General features: G+C 34.9%; 1 protein-coding gene across 3 annotated transcripts in view; it reads left to right on the top strand.

The window, feature by feature from the left end:
* ZMYM2 (zinc finger, MYM-type 2) overlaps positions 1-22,390 on the top strand; it is a 112,732-nt gene that overhangs the window by 9,302 nt on the left and 81,040 nt on the right. For 2 of the 3 annotated variants that reach the window (XM_008569086.1, XM_008569085.1), the window contains exon 2: positions 19,127-19,983. In XM_008569086.1, the coding sequence (XP_008567308.1) occupies positions 19,137-19,983 (847 nt within the window). In that variant the 5' untranslated portion in view covers positions 19,127-19,136. The remainder of the gene's footprint in view (positions 1-19,126; positions 19,984-22,390) is intronic. The other variant, XM_008569087.1, reaches the window with a different exon arrangement.

Here is a 22,390-nt window from a genome sequence, read left to right as displayed (position 1 = left end):
ACGGAAAAAAAAAAAAAAAAAAAAAAAAAAAAAAAAAAAACCCTTAAAAAGAAGAAATCAACTAGGAAGTGTTATGTATGATTTTTAGGTAGATTCTCACTGTTGAGTTTGGAGAGATAGTCATGTAAATAAATAAATATAAACAGTGATACAGAAATGAATAATTATGCATATCACAAAGGAGAGTTCTTAAAGAATATGTTGATTATAAAACGGCCTGAAAATCGTCAAGCAGTAAACAAATATATGACGTAGACAGTGAAAGTTCCCCCATAATCCTACTCCCGTTAAAATTAATGTTTAAATTTTTAAATATACTCTTAAGATTTTTTTTCCTTGTTGATCATATTAATATCTTGCATATATACTACTACTATCAACAATTGACCTGGTCTGACATTTTTGTAATCACTTCCCTATCCTCATGTTGCAAGTCTTCAGCTGATTGAATTCTAGTGGTCAGTGTATTAGACCAGTTCACGAATTTCAGTTATACTTGATTGGGAGATAAAGTGGTGTAATGAAAGGTATGTGGACTTTAGGTACAAACTCTGTGTTTGCCACCTAACAGCTGTGTGCCATAGGAATTTTATATGATTATACAGAATAGTTTACTCATCTACAAAATAGGGTAAAAATAATATATTTACAATTTATTATGACATATATTTCAGGGTAGTTTTGATGAGAATGGTATCAAGCATGTCTTTATAAGTAGTAGTTATTGTTATTATCATATTAGACGCGTGATGAAATTCTGAGACAAAAAGTAAAACTCAAGGCATTGAAGGGATTGAATAAAAGGGATAAGTGAAATAAAACTCAATGAGTGCCTTTGCTTAGGCTCATTTAAAAGAGCTTTCAATATTTACTAGATAATTAAAATAAAAACCATTGAATTGTAAATGATAGGTAGCATTGTTTACTTTCTGAAATTTGTTTATTAAGGGAGAAAATAGATTTTCTTTGGTATACTCCATGTTTGTATTCTTTGATTTTTAAAAGCAATTAATGAAACATCTGAAGAACATATCTGAAGGAAAAAATGGTAAAAACTGTCATGAGTTTTGAGGCTTAGGAAATAAGAGGCAATAGATTTTTATTTAATAATAATAATCTGTATTGTAGAAATCATCTGTATTGGAAAAATAAATGTTAAGTACCTGAAATCTAGCCTTTTTGAATCTGGTCTTATTTGCTTGTTGTTGCAAGTATTGTTGTTTCTTTAGGTTAGATCAGGTCTTAATCATGAAACACTTGAAGTCACATAAAGATGGTAATTTTTTTTTTAAAGCCCTCTACTGCGTCATGTTTAAACATTAGGGAAAATTTGTTATCAAGAACAATCATTACACCAGGTCATAGGTTTGGAGTACCAAGTGGTCATAAGAATAAATGAATATTTTGATGATTTGTTTCCAAATTAACATATGTGGTTGAAGTTTACTTACGTTGATGTACTTTTTAAACTATGTGTGGAGAATTATGTGTGAGTTCATTTACCTTATTTGGTTAATGGGAACAGAGGGATAGGGTATCATAACCTTTTTTTAGGGACTGAGATCAGGTCATGTTACTAACTGTAATTATTTAGATGAAGTAATAAAAAAATCATGGCCAAAAATATAGGGCAGAGATATTTTTATTTTAGCTTGTTTCATCTTTTAAGGAAGTTATTCTAATTTTCTGTTTTATAGTGGGAAAACTGAGGTTCAGGGTGAAGTGATTGTCCTATGGCACACAGGAAGGGAAGGACAGAGCTAGAATTCAGTGGGGGTAGGGAGGAATTAAAAAAAATCAAAAAACGTTCAAAAACCCAGAAAGTTATTTGTTATCTCTCTTTGTAGAGAAAAGTATTCATCTAATAAATATTTATTGACCAGGCACTATGTTAAATTCAGGGGATTAGGGCTGGCCCCGTGGCTCACTCGGCAGAGTGCAGTGCTGGTATTGCTGAGGCCATGGGTTTGGATCCTGTATAGGGACGGCTGGTGCACTCACTGGCTGAGCGTGGTGCAGACAACACCGTGCCGAAGGTTGCGATCCCCTTACCAGTCAAAAATAAAGAAATAAATAAATTCAGGGGATTAGACCAGGGATGGGCTAGTGGAGTGTTTGGCACAAAAGGATCTTTGAGAGTGATATTTAAGCTGAGATTAGAATGAGTCTAAAAAGAGAAATGCAGAAAGGAGGCTTGCAGGCAGAGGCAGAGCATGTACAAAGATACTGAGACAAGGAGGAGCTTGGACCCTTCCACAAACCAAAAGAAGGCTTAGTTTAGCTGGAGCTTAATGAACGGGGTGGGGAAGAGTAGTGCTGAAAGTGAGCCTGGATTGTAGGCAGCAATCAAATCAGACGTGAATCTCACAGGTTGGAAGAATCATAGGTTTTCTGCTAAGTACACTAGAAAGACATGTAAAAAGTGAATGGTGTAGCTGATTTAATTTTTAAAAAGATCTTTACATAGTCTGGGTAATGTATTAGTTAATGTCAGTAACCTACTAGTAAAATGATGGTAGGTTTCTAGGGCTAGAGAGGTATCAGTAGAGGTGAGTAAACATAGACAGTTGCAAGATTTATTTTCAAAGTAGGATAGGACTTGGTGATGGCTGGCTGTAGGTGAAGAAAGGAGAAGGAATTAAGAATGACCTCCAGATGTCTGGTTTGAGTAGCTAGATAGATAATATCCTGAAATGGTAAAAACTGGAGGAGGTGCAGATATGGGGGAAAGAGAGTTAAAAAAAAACAACTAGATGTAAGGTGTAGGCAGTTTGGAGCTTTGAAATATCTTGATTGAGATAAATTAAGGAGTCTGGGGTATTAAGGCATCATTTAAAATTATGGGAGTGGATGAGATCCTCAAAGAAATTTAAAATTACTTAAAAGTATCTTGTAGTTAAGTTTGGTCTTGTGGGAGAGAAGAGATTATTACAGCTAGAAAGTCTACACCCTAGAGATACGTGTATGAATTAATTGGTTTATTCATTTACTTATTAGATTAAAAGAGATTTTTGTTTAGATTCAATCATAACCCTAGAATGGATTTTTAATAGCTGAGTGTGTGAATTAAATGATTCCTATCAGCTTCTAAAGCCAGTGTAGCATTGTTTTAGATATCAGATAAAGATATGTTAAAAAAAAAAAAAGGATTTTGTGACTAGATTTTAAGCAACATGAAGGCATGATCTGTTATGTCAACTACTGTTGGTCCCTTGCCCCTTTCCCCACTTCTTCAGAGGTTAAGACTATTAGTTTAGTCTATATTATTCCAAACCCTTTTCTGTGCATATGCTAACATGTACCCGTAAGAATTATATAGTCATTTTGTCTGTGCATTTTTAAAAAAATTTTTTTTGGGGGGCACTCAAGGCCTCTTAACAGTGTAGAGGGTCAGCCAGGTGGTTGTGAAATTGTATTTGTCAGGGTAGGAGATCAGAACTTACAGTGTGCTAGTTTGACTTATAACTTTTAAATACTTAGACATACAGTATGTGGGTTTCCATTTATGCTTTTTTTGGGGCAGCCATCCTGTACTAGGATCGAACCCTTGACCTTGGTGTTATCAGCATCATGCTCTAACCAACTTAGCTAACTGGCCAGCCCTTGTGTATGCATTTTAAAAACATGAATACTGCACCTATCTTTCTGCAACTTGCTTTTTTTTTTCCCCACTTAGTGGTAAGTCTTATATATCTTTCTGAGTTAGTACAGAAAGGTCTACCTTTTTTTAACTGTCCTGTAGTATTTCATGGCGTGGATTGAATACAGTTTAGACATTCTGTTGATGGACATTTAGTCTATTTCCAATTTTTTGTTATCAATAGTGCTGCAAAGAATATACTTGTAGTTTCTTTGGGTTCATGTGTGTTTTCTGTAGGGAAGATTCTGAGAATAAGAATTGCTGAGTCAGAGTATGTGCATGTTATATATTTTAATAGATAATGCCAAATTGCCCTCCACTATACCACTATACCAACGGCATTTCTACCAGTTTCTCAACATTCTTCCACTGCATGTTATCAAATAGCTAAATTTTTCTCAATATGTGTTCTTTCTAGAGTATTAATATTAGTTCTTTGTTGTCACTGTTAAAAATATATATTCAGTTTGCATATTTTTAAACCTTATGGTGTTTCTTTTCTGTACAAACTTTGTTTTCTTTTTTGTCTTTTTTCTCTTTTTTGGCTGTGTAAACATTTTTTAATGTAATGGGGAAATCTATTTCACTATTGCAAGAAATAGGAATAACTATAACAAAAAATAATGCTTAAGTTTTATGAAGGAAACTAAAATAACACTGTAGGACATACAAGAAAACATGAATGGAAAGATATGCATGTCTGAATGGGAAGACTTCAATAATGTAAAAATGTTTTTTTTTTAATCTTCAAGTTAATCTCTAAATTCAATGAAACCCTAGTTAAATCCCAGTATACATGCATATGGTACCAATTTTAAAAGGTGAAAGAGGTTAAACAGTGAGTAGGAAGGCCCTTTCTTCTTCCCTCTGATTCATCCACACAGTTCTCTTCCCTGGAGATAAATCACTGTCATCATTTTCTTGGCTATTTGTCCAGAAATTGTGTGTGTGTGTGTGTGTGTGTGTGTGTGTGTGTGTGTGTGTGTGTCTGTGTTTATCCATTGTTCCATACCTTGCTGTTTGCACTTAATTTATAGGTGAGATTGTTCCATTTGAGCTTGTAAGTATGTTTACAGTTGCTTCATTGTTTCCAAGGCTGCAGTGTTTCATTGTATGTCATTGGCGTCATTAATTTTACCAGTTATCTGTTGAGAGACATTTAGGCTGTTTAAATCTTTTGACTTTACTGAATATCCTTATACATTTTTGTTCTTTAAAATATGAGATAATAATGTATGTAGGATGGATGCCTAGAAGTGGAATTGCGTGGTCAAAGACATTTTGTTTTTGAGTTGCCCTCCGTAAGAGTTTGTGCCAGTTATCAGTATGAGCTTCTTATTACACAGGGCATTGTTAAACCTTTGGATCTTTGTTGATGTTAGAGAAAATTGGTGACCCATTAGTGCTTACATTTTTCTTAAATATTTAATATATTTAAGAGCCATATATATTTCCTTTTCTCGTGAACTATGTTCATTTTTTTTTTTTGCCCTTTATTCTGTTTGGTTGTTGGTTTTATCTCATCGACTGTAGTGGCTCTTTGTCTTCATTTTTTTAAAAATTGAAGGATATTGTTACACATTTTTTTTCCATAGTTTATTGTGTTTGTGATATTTTTTCCTCATGTAATTGTCTACTGTTTTTTCTTTTTTCTTTTAGCTTTTCTAAAAAAAATTCTGGTAAAATATACTAACATAAAATTTACCACTTTTACCATTTTTTTTTTTTTTTTGTCTTTTTGTCTTTTTCCGTGTCCAGCAACGGATCGCAACCCTCAGTGTTGCCCCGGGATCCGAACCCTCGGACGGGAGCGCCGCCGCGCTTCCCAAGCGGCGCACTATCCAGTGCGCCACCGGGCCGGCCCACTTTTACCATTTTTAAGTGTACACATTTCAGTGGAACTAAGCACATTCTCAGTGTTTTGCAAAAATCACCATTATCCATTTCCAGAACTTTTTCGTCATCCCAAACAGAAACTGTATTTAAACAATCCCAGTCTCCCCTCCCCCCAGCACTTGGTAGTCTCTATTCTACCTTTTGTCTGTATGGATTTGCTTATTATAAGTGTTTCCTAAGTGGAATCATACAATATTTTGTCTTTTTGTTTCTGGCTGATTTCACTTAGTATAATGTTTATCAAGGTTTATGTTGTAGTACATATTAGAATTTTGTTCATTTTTTAAGGCTGAGTGATATTTTATTGTATATGTATACTAGCATTTTGTTTATCCATTCATTTGTTGATGGACTCTTAGGTTGTTTCTGCCTTTTGGCCATTGTGAAAAATACTGCTATGATCGCTGGTATCCAAGTATTCATTTGAGTTCTTGCCTTCAGTTCCTTTGGGTATATAAATTCAAATGGGTGTGAAGTAGTATTTCATTTTTTCCGCTTATCTTTTATTTTAATTGTAGTAAAAAAACCACAGCATAAAATTTAGTATCTTAACCATTTTTAAGTGCGCAGCTCAGTAACGTTAAGTGTATTCACAGTGTCATGCAACAGATTTCCAGTAAGTTTTCATCTTGCACAGGAGAAACTCAACCTATTAAATGACAGTTTCCCATTTTCAATTTTGTGGGGATAGTTTGAGGATTGGTATAATTCTTTAAATGTTTGATAGTATTCACCAGTGAAGCCATCTGGTCTTGGGCTTTTTATTGTTGGGAGGTTTTTGATTGCTGATTTAATCTCCTTGCTTTTTATAGATCTCTTCAGATTTTGTATTCTTAAGTCATTTTTGGTGGTGTGTGTATTTTTAAGAATTTGTCTATTTCATCTAGGTTATCCAATTTGTTGGCATATAATTGCTTCTCATATTCTCATAATTCTTTTTATTTTTGTAAAATTGGTAGTGATGTTACCATTTTCATTTCTGATTTTAGTAATTTGAGTTTTTCTTTTTAGATGAGGAGACAGAGGTGAAATGTTCATCTCTACTAGCCCTGTGCTGTTTGTTTTTGGCCAGTAAGGTGATCCGAACAATTGACCTGGTTGTTATCAGTACCAGCTCTAACCAGTAGCTAACCAGCCAGCCCTGAGTTGGTTTTTTTTTTTTTTAATCTAGGTAAAGATTTATTCCATTTGTTTATCTTTTCAAAGAACCAACTTGTGGTTTTATTGATTTCTCTCTATTTTTATGTTCTCTGTTTTATCTCTGCATTAATCTTGATTATTTTCTTCATCTGCTAGCTTTGAGTTTAGTTCTCTTTTTTTTTTTCTAGTAAGGCATAAAGTTTGCTTACTGATTTTGAGATCTTTCCTTTTTAATGTAGTATTAGTAAGTTTCCTACCAGCGTTACTTTCACTGTATCCCTCAAGTTTTGATATATACCGAGCGTTACTTTCACTGTATCCCTCAAGTTTTGATATATTGTGTTTTTGTTTTCATTTGCCTCAAAGTATTTTCTTACTTCCCTTGTGATTTCTTCTTTGACCCATTGGTTAAAGAATTTGTTGTTTAATTTCTACATATTTGAATTTTCTTGTTTTTCTTCTGTTATTTCTAGTTTCATTCCATTGTGATTGGAAAAGATATACTGTATCATTTTGTTCCTTTTAAATTTATGAGGACTGATTTTGTGGCACATGTATTGTCTATTCTAGTGAATGTTTGAAGAGAACGTGAATTCTGCTACTGTTGGGTGTAGTGTTCTGTATATGCCTCTTAGGTCTAGTTGGTTTGTAGTGTTGTTCAAGAGCTTTCTATTTCCTTATTGAACTTTTGTGTGGTGGTTCTGTTTACTATTGAAAGTGGTAGGGCTGGCCAGTTAGTTCGTGTGAGAGAACGTGGTGCTGGTAACACCAAGGTCTGGATCCCGTTACTGTCCAGCCACCAAAAAAATAAAGTGGTGTGTTGAAGTCTCCAACTATGATCATAGAGCTATTTCTCCTTTTAATTCTGATAATTTTTGCTTTCATATATTTTGGGGCTTAGTTGTTAGATGTCTGTATGTTTAGAATTGTTATATCTTCTTGCTCAAATGAACCTTTTATCGATGTATAATGCCCTTTTTGGGCTTAAAGTTTATTTTCTTTTTTTAAAAAAATTTTATTGAATCAAAATTGATTATACATATTTTTGGGGTTCAACATTGAGATATGTTGATTAATTAAAGTTTCTTTTCTTTTCTTTCTATTTTTTTAAAAAGATGACCAGTAAGGGGATCTTAACCCTTGACTTGGTGTTATCTGCACCACGCTCTCCCAAGTGAGCCAACCGGCCATCCCTGTATAGGGATCTGAACCCGTGGCCCTGGTGCCATCAGCACCACACTCTCCCAAGTGAGCCATGGGCTGGCCCAGCATTTATTTTCTGATATTAATATACCCACTCCAATTTTCATTTGGTTAATTTCATTTGCATATAATATCTTTTCCATCCTTGTACTCTCAACCTCTTTGTGTCTTTGTATCTAAGATGTGTCTCTTGTGCGCAGTATATAGGTGGATCATGTTCTTTTAATCCAATTTGCCAATTTCTATCTTTTAATAGAATTTAATTCATTTGCATTTAAGGTAATTATTGATAAGGAAGAATTTACCTCTGCCATTTTGCTATTTGTTTTCTGTATGTCTTATATGTTTTTTCTTCCCATTTTCTCTGTCATTGCGTTCTTTTGGGGATTAAAATGGCCACCTTAAATTTATAACAATGTATTGCTAATAATACCAATTTAGTTTCAGTAGTATATTTATTGTTTTATGCCTTTGCCTTTTAAATCATATAGGAAAAAAAGTAATTACAATCCTAAGGTACATTAACAATGGCTTTTCAGTTTACCTCTGTAGGTACCTTCTCTTGTATTCTTTTTCTTATGATGTTGAATTACTGTACAATGTGTTTTCATTTTTGCTTTAAGGACTCTCTTTAGTACGTATGTTGGGCAGACTGTAGAAATGAACTCTGCTTTTGCTTATCTGGAAATGTCTTACTTTCTCCTTATTTTTAAAGGATTTTTTTGCTGGAAATAGAATTCTTGGTTGACAAATTGTTTTTCTTTCAGTACTTTAAATATGCCATCCCTCTTGCTTCTGGCTTATATGGTTTCTGATGAGAAATGAGCTGATAATCTTATTGAAGATTCCTTGAAAGTGATGAATCACTTCTTTCTTGCTGCTTTCAAATTCTTACTGTTTTTGACACGTATCCACAATGTGTCTTGATATGGATATCTTTGAGTTTATCCTGCTGTTGGAGCTCATTGAGCTTCTTGGATATGTCTGTTTATCTTCATTATATTTGAGACATTTTTGGCCATTATTTCTTCAAATATTTTTTCTGTCCTTTTCTTTCTCTTTTTATGTTGGTACACTTGGTGGTATCTCACAGGTGCCTCAGCCTAGGCTCTGTTCATTTTTCTCCATTATTTTATCTTTCTGCTTCTCAGACTGGGTAATTTCAATTGTACTGCCTTAAAGTTTACTTACTCTTCTGCCTGCTGACATCTGCATTGAACCCCTCTAGTGAATTTTTCATTTCTGTTATTGTACTTTTCATCTCCAGAATTTATGATTGGTTATTTTTTTAGAATTTCTATTCCTTTATTTGTGTTATTTCATTTACTGTTTTCTAATTTCCTTTAGTAATTTGTCCATGTTATTCTTTAGATTGTTGAGCATATTTACAATAGTTGATTTAATGTCTTTTGGTTTCTGTCAAATTCCTTTATTCCTATGAGTTGGGGCATACTTTTCAGTTTCTTTTCATGTTTTTAATTTTTTTTGTTGATGATTGGACATTCTGAATATTATTGTGTTTTGAAGAGTCTGGAAATCTGATTCTCCCAGTCTTTATAGATTGCTTGCTTTTACTTGCTGTTGGATAGAGCCATTTATATGGACTTTTGCTTAGCTTTTTTTTTTTTTTTTTTTTTTTTTTTTTTTTTTTTTTTTTGGCACAGTTTATAGTTATGTTGTTTGTGTCCACTGGAGTTTCCGTTCTGTTATCACTGTGGTGAGGTAGTGACCTGACGAAGATTTTCCTAAATGTCTGGATGAAAAAAAGAATGGAAAAGAAGATCATGTTTCATTAAATCTTCTGATAGATGCCACAGGGGAAGCTGCTGATACCCAGAGGACAGAAAGCAAGAGAAGTATCTGCTCCAGACCAACCCAAACATACAATCCCAAATTGTGGTAGAAGGTCTTCACTGCCAGCCCTGTGTCTAGCCAGCTGCTCCAGGAATGTAGTGTGTTTTCTATAAAGCTAACGTCGGGTGAGAAATGAGGAGTGGTGGCTGGTTTGTGCTACTCACTTTTGAATGACCAGCAGCCTCTCCATCAAGTACTCCCCTGGTTGTTATAAGTGTACAGTCACATTCCAGATATCCAAAGTAGTTGGTTCTAGTCACTCTAACTCAGTGGTTGTTTGGGTGGAGGTACTCAGACCTAGAATTTCCTATCCCACCATTTTGCCTAAAGTCTGTCTTCGTCTTTTTTTTTGACATATAGTTAAGGACCTTGCCAACTTATTATTAATAATAAAAAATTTTCAGTATTATAATTTATTCATTTTCCCACTCAAGTTTTTATTCTTACATTGGAATTTCTTTTGGTGTGAGTTTTATTTCCCATTGACTTCCCAGTTGTTTCATACTACTTTACTGAAAAATTCATATCCCATTTTTTTTCATTTTTTTAAGCTAAGCAAGTATAACATACCTAAAACTGATACAGATTGCACTCACACACAGAAAATAAAATGGTAGACCAATATCATTTATGAATAGTGATGTAAAATTTCAAGATAAAATATTAGTAGACTAACAGCACATTCATATCCTATATTGAAATCTTTATTGTATACTAAATTTCTTGATATTGGATTTATTTCAGACTTTGTTTTGTCTGCCTGTTCTTGTTCTGTACCTCACTATTTTATTTATTGTAGTTTCACAATATGCTAATTCCTTCTGTTATTTATCTCTTCAGAATTTTTTTGTTCTTTATTTTTCCATATGAATTTGAGAATCAATTTATCTAATTAAAGATTCTGTTGGTATTTTTATTGGGAGCAAGATAAATTTATAGATTAACTTAGGGAAAATCTTATCTTTATATACTGAATCTTTCTTTGTAATTAGGTTTGCTTTTGGTGTTAGTATCATGGTGAACTCATGGATTTAAACATATTTGATGTATTTTAATTCATTGCAGTGATATTAGTTGATGTTTAAATTGTCACATTTTTGGCCAGTTGGAGCCTATTCATGTTGGCTCTGGAGTCCATTTAACTCCCCCCGCCCTGCCCACTGCTAGTAGTCTTTAATAGCTTCCTTGCTATCTAGTATAAGCAGGTGTTCTGGGTTCATCTTGTACATTTCCTGCCTCTGACCTGCAATAAATCATTTCTCCAGGGAGGTCTGGTTTCGGTAGGTGGGAAATATATTTTCATCTGTTGGATTTTAAGTTTCTTCACTCGTAATTTTAACATGAAAGAATGTGTTTTTCCTCTCTGAATATTACTTATTTTTCCAGCATTCTGTTCTTACTTTGTGGATATGATATCTTATCTCTCTGCGTATATTAATGATTTTCTTTAAAGATTTTTTTCCTCCTGCATAGTTATCATTTCTACCAAGTTGAGTTTCACTGTTTTTATCATGAAGATACCTTTCATATCTTTTCTCAGCTGTCAGGTAATCCTTGGTTGTCTGTTCATGACTCAGAGTGAAAAAAAAAAAAAGAATGGATGTCTAAAAGCTATTTGGATACACTGAGCCCTTGGGGGTTGGTACTGTTGGTGTTATACCCCATTGTGTATGATCTAGGTGGATGTTTGTTGGGCAATCCCTATCGTTGGTATTTTTAGGTGTTGCTTTCCACAGTCATGTTTTCCAGTTTTCCAGAAAAGAGTCTGAATTTCCTGAGGGGAGAGATGTGTGGCCTTGAGTTTTAATTGAGTACCAAGTATGTATTTTATACCCTAGATTCCAAGTGAAGTAAAGTATGTGACCCTAACATGTGCCTGGCATCCCTCTGTCCAAAGTCAATCTTGTACTTTCTCCAGAGATTAACCTGTAGACTTATTTGAATGGGAAAGGACACCTAGGTATCTAACTGCTTTTCAAGTAGCTTTCACTCAGTCTTCTTAGTTTAGCTATTTTACATACACTGTCCCTTTTGCAGATGAGATGGCTGCATTTATTTGAACCTTGTTTTTTTTTTTGGTGGCTGGCTGGCACAGGGATTGAACCCTGGACTTTGGTGTTAGCAGTACCATCCTCTAACTGCGCTAACTGGCTATCCTGGTTTCTGAACCTTCTGAGTATTCTTTTTTGAGTTGTTGCCTCATTCCTCTGAAAATCATTATATGTTATGTTTTTCTACCTTATGATAAGTGAATGTTCACTACAGTTCAGTTTTAGTGTAATCAGTTCATTTCAGAACTTTTCATGTGGGTTCAGGGTTTACCTTTTGCAGGCCTGTTAAGTCAGTTAAAACTAATCCATGCTTATCTGCTTTCCCTCTCCCAAAATTTTGGTGCTGTTGAATTCTCCCTTGTCTCTCCATCCTTGTAGCTTTGTGGTTTGTCAAAATCGCCTTATTTTACGTTAAGCTGGCCTCCACATGGAAGCAAAATTTTGTACATTAGTCCTCCATTATCTGCAGTTTTACTTTCTGGGGTTTCAGTTACCTGTGGCTAACTAAGGTCAAAAATATTAAGTGGAAAATTCCAGAAATCGACAATTTGTAAGTCTCAAATTGTGTGCCATTCTGAGTATTGTGATGAAACCTCCTGCCCCCTCCCATTCAGGATGTAAATCATCTCTTTGTCCAGTGGATCCATGCTGTATACACTCCCCGCCTTTTAGTCATTTAATAGCTGTCTGGGTTATCAGATCGACTGTGGAAGTATTACAGTGCTTGTGTTCAAGTAACCCTGATTTTACTTTTATCATGGTGTATTTTTATAGTTCTATTTTATTATTTGTTACTGTTAATCTCTTACTGTGCCTAATTTATAGATTAAACTTTCTCATAGGTATGTAAGTTTAGGAAAAACATAGTATATACAGGGTTTGGTTATTATCTTTGGTTTCAGGCATCCATTGGGGATCTTGGAATGTATCCCCCACAGATAAGGGGGCACTACTGTATCTGTCTTCAATTGGTCATCCAATTGACTAATTTCTGCATTTTAATTTTGTCCCCAGCCACTTTGCTAAATTATCTCACAGTTTTTAGTAATTTTTCAGGTAAATCTTTTGGGTCTTTGAGGTAATTTGCATATAATGATATTTTTCCTTCTTTCAACTTTTTATATTTCTTTTTTGTATAATTGCATTGGCTGTCATTTCAAGAATAGTGCTATATGGTAATAATAAAGGAATATCCCTATTTTTAGTTTTAAAGATAATGCTTTTAATATTTCCCACTAAGTGTGATATATTTTGGTCTGATATATACATACATATATATAAAAATAAATCCATTTATTGCCATTTTATTAGGAATTTTTATTCAGTATGAATTTTAAATTCATATTGACTCAGAACTATTATAAGTGCCATGAACACATATTGACTGTAGAGAAGAACTCACCTTAGTGTTCTTTGTAAATCTTTCATGGTACCTAGAAAGCTTCTAGGTAGGCTTATGAGTGAGAAAATGGTGAATATTTTTGTTGAAGAACTTTGAAGATATTTCTTTGTGATTTTATTTTTTTGAAGGTTCATCAATGTTTTCCAGCAAGTACTAATATTTTCTTGTTATAAATATGTCAACAGTTATATTTTAACTACTACCTTTTCATTTTATCATGAGAGCATCAACTGTTGTGTTACTTGTTTCTCATTGAATCAAAATAAAGACCAAATAAAACTGTGAAAGCATTATAATTTATTATGATAGAGTGTCACAAGGAAGCTTAAAAATTAATTGGAAACTTACTGAAATCCTGAGGTGCAAGCAAAAATTGCCTGGTAATTGTTTAGGAGTTAGGAAATTATTTAGGATTGTGCTAAGTGGCTTCATATCCAGTTATCTCTTTGAATTCCAAGAAAAGCCCTGGGAACCATTTTTATACCATTTAATATAGGGGAAGTTGAAGCTCAGAGAAGTGAAGTTATTTGCTCAGTGTTAAATAGCTAATTAGAATTGACTTGAGGTAGAAAAGTGGCTAAATGGAGTAGATTCACTTGGATAATGGAGAAGTGGTCAACTTTTAATTGGATTGTCTTTCTTTTTTTTATTTTTTTATTTTTTATTTTTTTGTCTTTTTCCGTGTCCGGCAACGGATCGCAACCCTCAGTGTCGCCCCTGTACCGGACCGGGACCGGCAACGGGATCGCAACCCTTGGTGCTGCTCCCGCGCCTCGCTCAGCCAGTGAGCAGGAACCGGTCTGTATGTGGGATCCGAACCCTCGGCGGGAGTGCCGCCGCGCTTCCCAAGCGGCGCACTATAGCAGTGCGCCACCGGGCCGGCCCCTGGATTGTCTTTCTTTATAGGACTAAGTAAGCGCTTGTTGCTTGAAAGATATTCTTAATGACATGTAGAAGTGGCTAAATTTATTTACAGTCTAAGATTTGTTAATATTACAATCTAAGATTTGTAACAGCTAATAGCTGTTACAGGGCTAAATAGCTGGCTGGTTAGTTCACTTGGTTAGAGTTTGGTGCTGATAACACCAAGGTCCAGGGTTCTATCCCTGTACAGGCCAGCTGCCAAAAAAAAAAAAAAAAAAAAAAAAAAAAAGAAAGGAAATAGTGCTTACAGTTGTACTGTTGAATGGTTATTCTGTTTAGAGAAGTTGACAACTGCAGATAACTTGTGTGGTAAGGAAAGTCCCATTCTGTGCTCCACTGTTGTCTTCTGGGGAGACGGAAGTGACACCTAGCAGCCACTAGAGGGTAGTGTGAAGTCAGTAGCTTTTCTGTCTCAGAAATTTTCTTGTTTTAGATACGCTGAAACATGGAAAGGATCCAGAGAACTTATACATTAAAAGCCTGCAGATTTTACATCAGTAATTTTAGACTGAGCTGTTGTTTCTTCTTTGAAAAATGTTATGTTGATCAGGATACTTTCTACCTTATGACAAGTGAATGTTAACGGAAAGTTCAACTTTATGTTTTTTAAATCCCCTCTTAGCTTGGCATTTTGGGTTTGGTATTTCTTTCTTTGGAAGCTTGTATATTTTGAATATTGATTTAGTTATTCTTTTATTGAATTGCTATATTATTTATTAATAAGAGCTGTGTTATTTATTTATATTCAGTACTTGATTGCTCTTGCATAGTAGTTATGAATATTTAAATCCTGACCTCTACCACTTCCTGACTGTGGTCTTGGGCAGCCTACTTCTCGTTTGAGATTTTTTTTTTAATCTGTAAAGTAGCAGTAATAATGATTCTACTTCATGGGGTTGCTATAATGTTTAACTGACATGAATATTTGGCTTATAATAAGCATTAAATAAATGTTAACTATTACTGGATGGCTGTACTTGTATTTTTAAAAAATGTGATTGAATAGTTGTGAAACATTTGAATCAAATTGTTATTCAGCATGTATCAGTTTTTAAAACTTTGTGTAGCAGTAATGTTAAAATTTTTTTTCATGTTTATTTAAAATTAACTTAAGGCCTTATTTGAAGCTTTTGCCTTAGCATACTTTATTGTTTTACTATAAAGAAGTTTTCCTTATTTAGGTGCTGTTTTAAAGTAAAGGTGTTTATATTTTAGTTCTTGAAAATATATTTAAATTGCCTTAGGGTATGGAGTGGTAATTTGTAGATCTTTAGGTGAAGCAAATAATCAATTCTTAAGTTTTTAAATAGAATTATCCATTTTATTTAAAGCAGGTATAAATGTATCTTGCCATTTTCCATCCTCAGCATGTCTTCCATCCTGACCCAGATAGATACATAGCTCTTGCTCTGAGAGGAACAGAGACTGATTTTGAAATTGAGCTGTGTGCATAGTGTTTGAATCCTGTGTTGATTTGGGATCTTGGGCAGTTTTAATTAATGTCTGAGCTGCTGTTTTTTTGTAGAAAAAAGTTAGTGTCTGTTTTATTTAACTCAAAGAAGTTAATGTCCCAATTTAGTGAGAGTAAAATGAAACCTTTGTATCCTATAAAATATTATATAACTTATTGAAAACATTTCATTTTGTTACTATATTAATAAGAAAAAGTGCTGTACTGGTTTGATGAGGATGCTTAATGGTCAGAGAATAACACAGTATATGTAAAAGAAGGGCTAGATTGTGTACATTGACAAATAATATTACTTAAAAATAACTCTGGTAGTTAAAATGAATGTAATTGGTTCTGCCTCTGGTCTTTCCACAAATATTTGGCACAATTGAGTGTGAGTGTCTGCTTTGTGTCCAGGCACTGTTTTAGGTCTTAAGAGATTTAGTGAGAAAACAAGTTGCTTAAGGTCTGTACACAATGTTTCATAAGAAAGTTGGTATGGATCCTCCTACTGCTGGCCACCAAAAAAAAAAAAAGTTGGTGTATCCTTATGTTATTGTGTGTGTGCAAAATGCTTATTCTGTATCATTTTTGTATTGAGAGATTGATAATCCCCTCATCTTTGCCTAGATTTTTACTAACCGTATATCATCTTCCTTTACCAACTCCTTCCCCTCCCCCTTTATTCAGTCAGGGGCTTAGCTGCCTAAAATTCTAAATTAAAGTGGAATCTAAAGTGCTTCTCATTGACCACCTCCCCTACATAAACCTCCTGTCCCTCCTAGCAAACTACTTCTGTTAGTATGGTGTGATCCTTCCAGAGTTCCCCCCCCCCCCATGAATTTATGTACAAATATGTGTACTTTAGGAAATGTATAGTATGTATTTATAGGTTTTTGGGGTATGCATAACATTGTAATAATACTCTTGTGTTCTGTAAGTTTTTTGTAGTCAACAACATCTTGTAGATTTTTTCATGTCAGTAAAGCTTACCTGTTAAAATACCCTAATTTTCCCATCTCCTATCACTACCGTTGTTTCAGCTACTGTCATCTCTCATTTGGACCATTCTGATGGCCATCTAGTTGGTTTTTTTGCTTCCAGTTTTTCCCTTTTCCCACACTGTAGCCAGACTGATCTATTTAAAACATGAGATTATGTTAGCCCTTTGCTGAAAACATGGTAGTGTTTCTTGTTACAGTAAAATCCAAACTCTCGCTTTTAATAATCATGCTTTCTGAGGGCAGAGATGTTTACATGTTTTGTTTACTGATTTTTCCCAGGTGCCTAAAACAGTGTCTTGTGCATACCAAGAATTCTGTAAGTCTGGTGAATGTAATCAGTGAATTAACTTACTGGTCTTGGTGAGTTGTTTTGTGCTTAGTTCTCTGTCGCCTCTTATCCTCCTATTTCTTTCCTTCCTATTTGGTTCCAGCCACCATTGGCTTTATTGTTGCTTGAATTGGTCAACCTTGTTCTCTCTAGGCTTTGCAGGAGCTGTTTTCTTTGCCTGGAATGTCTTTTCCTCTGTTTTCCTATAGCTGGATCTCTCTTACCATTTCGTATTTCAGTGTAAATGCCACTTATTGCAAGAGGTGTTCTCTGATCACCAAAATGAAGTAGTTGTCTCTTCATTCTCTGTTCTTCTGTTTTTTAAAATCTAAATTTAGTTAAAAAAAACAAGTGATAAATCATGTGGTCCAAAAATTAAGGAAATACTTCAAGATATACAGTGAACAGTTTCTCAATCCATTCCTGTCACCCATCAGTCAAAGTGATGATTATTTGTATGTCTCTTCTTCATCCTTTGAGGTTCTTAATAGTTAGGATTCTTGAATCAGTCTTTAAGATCTGTACAGTCACTGTCTCCTCACCTTCTTGGGTAGCTAACTTATTCTCTGAAAATGAGGCTACCGCATATAAACCACTTTATCTTCCCATCCATCTCATCTATAAATTTACCTACAATCTATACTCACCCTTCAATCTTTCCCCTTCTAGTTGATGTCTCCCCCCACCCCTTTCTTTTTTTAGTATATGAGGTCAAAGTGATTCCTGTTCAGGATTAGTGATACTACCAATGACCTCATCCTCTCTATCAGCTCAAGAACTTCATTCTAGAAATACTCTTCTTAACTCTGCTCTCTCTTTGGCACGACCCTGCATATAGTAGATGCTCAGAAAGTAGTAGTTGAATATAGGAGAGTGATGAAGAGTTTAGATTCTTGAGTTTTCGAGACCCGGGTATTCATCCTAGTTATGTGACTTGGACAAATTAGTTAGCATCTCTAAGCTACAATTTCTTACTCTTTAAAATGGGACAAAGGGGGCCGAGCCCGTGGCGCACTTGGGAGAGTGCAGCGCTGGGAGCGCAGCAGCAGCGCTCCCGCCACAGGTTCAGATCCTATATAGGGATGACCGGTGTGCTCACAGCGCTCACTGGCTGAGCACGGTGCAGTCGGTCTCAAAAAGGACAAAAAATAATAATAAAATAAATAAAATAAAATGGGACAAAAATTATACCTATATCAAAGGATGTTTTAGGGATTTAACGAAGAAGTGGATTTTATTAGCTTCCTGTGGCTGTTGTAACAAATTACGGATTTGGTGGCTTTAAAACAACAGAAATTTATTCTCTCACAGTTCTGGAGGCCAGAAGTCTGAAATCAGATTCACTGGGATCAAATCCAGGTGTCAGCAGGGCCATGCTCCCTCTGGAGGCTCTAGTGGAGAATCCATTCTTTGCCTTTTCTACATTCTGGTGGCTGCTGGCATTACTTGGGTGCATCACTTCAGTCTTCTCCAGTTTGCCTCCATGGTCACATTGCCTTCTCTTCTTTTGTCTATAATCTCCTTCCATCTCCTTCTTATATGGACACTTGTGACTGCTTTCAGGGCCCACCCAGAGAATCCCAGATAACAAAGAACCTTTTTCCATATAAAGTATTATTTATAGATTCTATGGATTGGGTATCTTTGGCTGTCATTTTTCAGTCTGCTACATGCATTTAAAGTACACTGCATAGTGCCTGGCAAAAGAAGACTTACACTTTCTAGCTAGAGTCAAGAAAGGTTTCAAATTTTCAGAAAGATTTAATCGTATGGTTGCATGAGGAAAAAAGATTAAAAAAGAAGGAAAATTAGGGATTAGACCATATCATTTTATTTAATACAGTGGATAAATGGGATAATTGCATATTGAAGGGATCGTTTTTATTGTCATATTTGGGTTATTTTTCCTGTTATGTGTGGGAGGATTTATCTATATTTTCAATTTTAAAAGTTTATAGACTAAACAGTGTACCCTGGAAAGGAGCTGGTGGTGGTAGGTATATACCGCTTATGATTGCTGAAAATTGGATAATTGCCTTTGTTATCCTGTAAAAGTTAACATGTAAACTATATGAAATGATTAATGAATGGATATTACATATTTTCCTGTATGCTAGGAATCATTCTCATTTAGAATTAAAGAGAAAATAAAAGTATTTAAAAAAAATAGTTTCAGAGTAACATAAGAAGTCATATACTGACATTTTTATTGTTTTTTTTCCTCTCCCTAACAGGTTATTTGGCATGGATACAAGTTCAGTGGGCGGATTAGAATTGACTGATCAGACTCCTGTTTTATTAGGAAGTACGGCCATGGCAACTAGTCTCACGAATGTAGGAAACTCGTTTAGTGCTCCACCTAATCCTTTAGTGTCCAGATCTAATAAATTTCAAAACTCATCAGTGGAAGACGATGATGATGTTGTTTTTATTGAACCCGTACAACCTCCCCCATCTTCTGCATCAGTGGTAGCCGATCAAAGAACCATAACATTTACATCATCAAAAAACGAAGAACTACAAGGAAATGATTCCAAAATTCTACTTTCCTCAAAAGAGTTGAGTTCTCAGAAGGGAAGTGTAAGTGAGACAATTGTCATTGATGATGAAGAGGACATTGAAACAAATCAAGGGCAAGAGAAAAATTCCTCCAATTTTGTTGATCGGAGACCACCTGAGACTAAAAACAGAACCAATGATGTGGATTTCTCCACTTCCAGTTTTTCAAGAAGTAAGGTAAATGCAGGAATGGGTAATAGTGGTATCACCACAGAACCAGACTCTGAAATACAGATTGCTAATGTTACAACTTTAGAAACAGGTGTAAGCTCTGTGAATGATGGCCAATTAGAAAATACTGACGGGCGAGATATGAACTTAATGATTACACATGTAACATCACTGCAGAATACCAACTTGGGAGATGTCTCTAACGGACTGCAGTCAAGTAATTTTGGTGTTAATATACAAACATACACCCCATCTTTAACTTCACAGACCAAGACTGGAGTAGGACCTTTTAATCCTGGTAGAATGAATGTGGCAGGAGACGTATTTCAGAATGGAGAATCTGCAACTCATCATAATCCTGGTAAGCAGTAAGTGATATTCTACCTCATGTAAAGGAATTTAAACTTTTGATTGGTTCTTTTTTCTTTGTAGTAATTGGTGCTACCTTTTTTCTTCATGTGAAATGCATTAGTTCTATTGGCTTTTATCTTAAGTTTGAAATTTTTACTAATAAGAGTTGTATAATATTTTTCTGTAGATTATTAGAAAATTAATCATAAAGTGATTTGTCATGCATTACTCACTTGCTAATATATTTTTACTAGTGTTTTAATGTGTAAATGAGAGCAAAAAGATTAAGTTCATTTAAAGAACAATGTAATATTGCATAATTGCTTTTACATTTTTTTCTACATTCCCTGTGTGTTTTTTTTTTTTTTTTTTTTTTTTTTTTTTTGGGCGGCTGGCCCCTATGGAGATCCAAACCCTTGATTTTCCTTGGTATTTTCAGGACCACATTCTACCAATGAGCTAACGGGCCAGCCACCTGTAGGCTTTTTGGGTTTTTTTTTTTTAAGAGTTGGTTGAAGTTTTATTTTCTATTTCACTTTTGAAGGCAGTCACATATCCTTTTTTTTTTCTTTCTTTAAACCACTTCAAAGGTATGATTGACATGAAAAAGGCTATAGTATTTAATGTACACAGCTCAATGACTTTAGGGCCTCTGTGTTTATTTTTTACTGCTTATCTGATTTTAGTTTTTAGTTAGCATTTTATGAATTTTTTCATTTCTGAAGGTTTGTAGATATTGACTATTTGAAAATTTTTTCTGTGGGCAGCCTTGCTCCATGAAAACATTAAAATATGGAAGCTATAAGAACTCTGTGGCTTTTTCAAGACCATATCTCTGTGTGTTCATCTCCCTTTCACTGTACCTCAAAACCTATGTGTGTGTCTTTCTGCTTCTGTCTCTCTCTTTACCTCTCTCTGTCTGTCTCATTCTTTCATCATATTAGGCTTACTAGCCACTTACCAGCCTAGGAATTTTGGAAAATAATGTGGAGTAACTAAAATTTAAGCAGCGTAGAATGCTTTATGAAGTGCTGGTAATTTTTATTATTTGGAAAGTAATGTATTATTGGTGGAGAATGTTTGGAAAATAGGTAATTAAAAACTTTCCGTAGTCCCACTAGCTAAAGATGATCACTGTCAATGCTTTGCATGTTTGTCTTTCAGTCTTTTTTCTTTGTAGCTTTTTAACCTAGTAGAAATGCAGCTCTGTATAATTTTGCTTCCTGTTTCTTTCTTTTTTTTTTTTTTTTTTCCTTTTTGTCTTTTTTTTACTGACCGGTAACAGGATCGCAACCCTCGGTGTCGCGCCCATACCTGGGACCGGCAACGGGATCGCAACCCTCGGTGTTGCGCCCGATCAGCCAGTGAGCGGGAACCGGTCTCTTGCTTCCTGTTTCTTCCCCACTTAAGATTACACTGTATTTTCTTATACCGTTAACATTATATATACAAGTTTTAATGGCTGCACAATGGTTATTGATACTATTCCCATATTTGGCTTGTACATGGTTTCCCATGTTTTGCTATTGTAGGTCTATGATGACCATCTTTGTTCATATTTTTGGCTATTTCCTTAGAGTATATTCCTAGAAGTGAAGTTACTGGGCCAAAGGATATAATTACTCCTATGCCCCTGTATTAGTCCATTTCTGTTGCTTGTAACAGAATACCCGAAACTGGGTAATTTGTTAAGAACAATATTTATTGCTTATAGTTTCAGAGGCTGGGAAGTCCAAAGTCCAGGGAACACGTGATGAGGGCCTTGCTCTTGGTAGTGGCTCTGCACTGATGCAGGGCATCACATGGTGAAAATGGCAAAAGCAAGAGATGGACTAACCTTCTCAGTCCCTCTTCTTATAAAGCCATCAGAACTATGCCCATGAGGACCATTAAACCATCAATGGATTAATCCATTCACTAGGGCATGGTCCTCACAATCTAATTGCTTCTTCAAGGCCCCGCCTTTCAATTCCCAAAATAGGATTTCCCACTCTCTTAACACTGTCAGTGGGGATTAAGTTTCCAACATGAGCTTTGGGGGGACAAACATGTCCAAACTGTATCACCCCCAAAGATTTTTGGTTTAAAAATATATATCTGGTTTATAGTAGTTTTATTTATTTTAATTTAATTTTTAAATTTTAACTTCTCAATATACATTATAGTCAATTTTCATGACCCCTACCTGTTCCTCTACCCTCCTCCCTTACTCACCTCCCTCCCTACATCATATCTGTTCACTTGTCTTAAAAAGTTCAAGGAATTGTTGTGATTGTTGTGTCTTCTCCCTCCCACAGGCTTTGTTAGTTTGTGTTTATTTATTTATTTTTAGTTCCGACAAATAAGTGAGAACATGCGGTATTTCTCTTTCTATGCCTGACTTGTTTCACTTAATATAATTTTCTCTAAGTCCATCT

Source organism: Galeopterus variegatus, unplaced genomic scaffold (assembly GCF_000696425.1).
Source record: "Galeopterus variegatus unplaced genomic scaffold, G_variegatus-3.0.2 Scaffold465, whole genome shotgun sequence".
Taxonomy (NCBI): domain Eukaryota; kingdom Metazoa; phylum Chordata; class Mammalia; order Dermoptera; family Cynocephalidae; genus Galeopterus; species Galeopterus variegatus.
The sequence above is the reverse complement of the archived record's forward strand: the minus strand, read 5'-3'. Positions and strand labels throughout refer to the sequence as shown.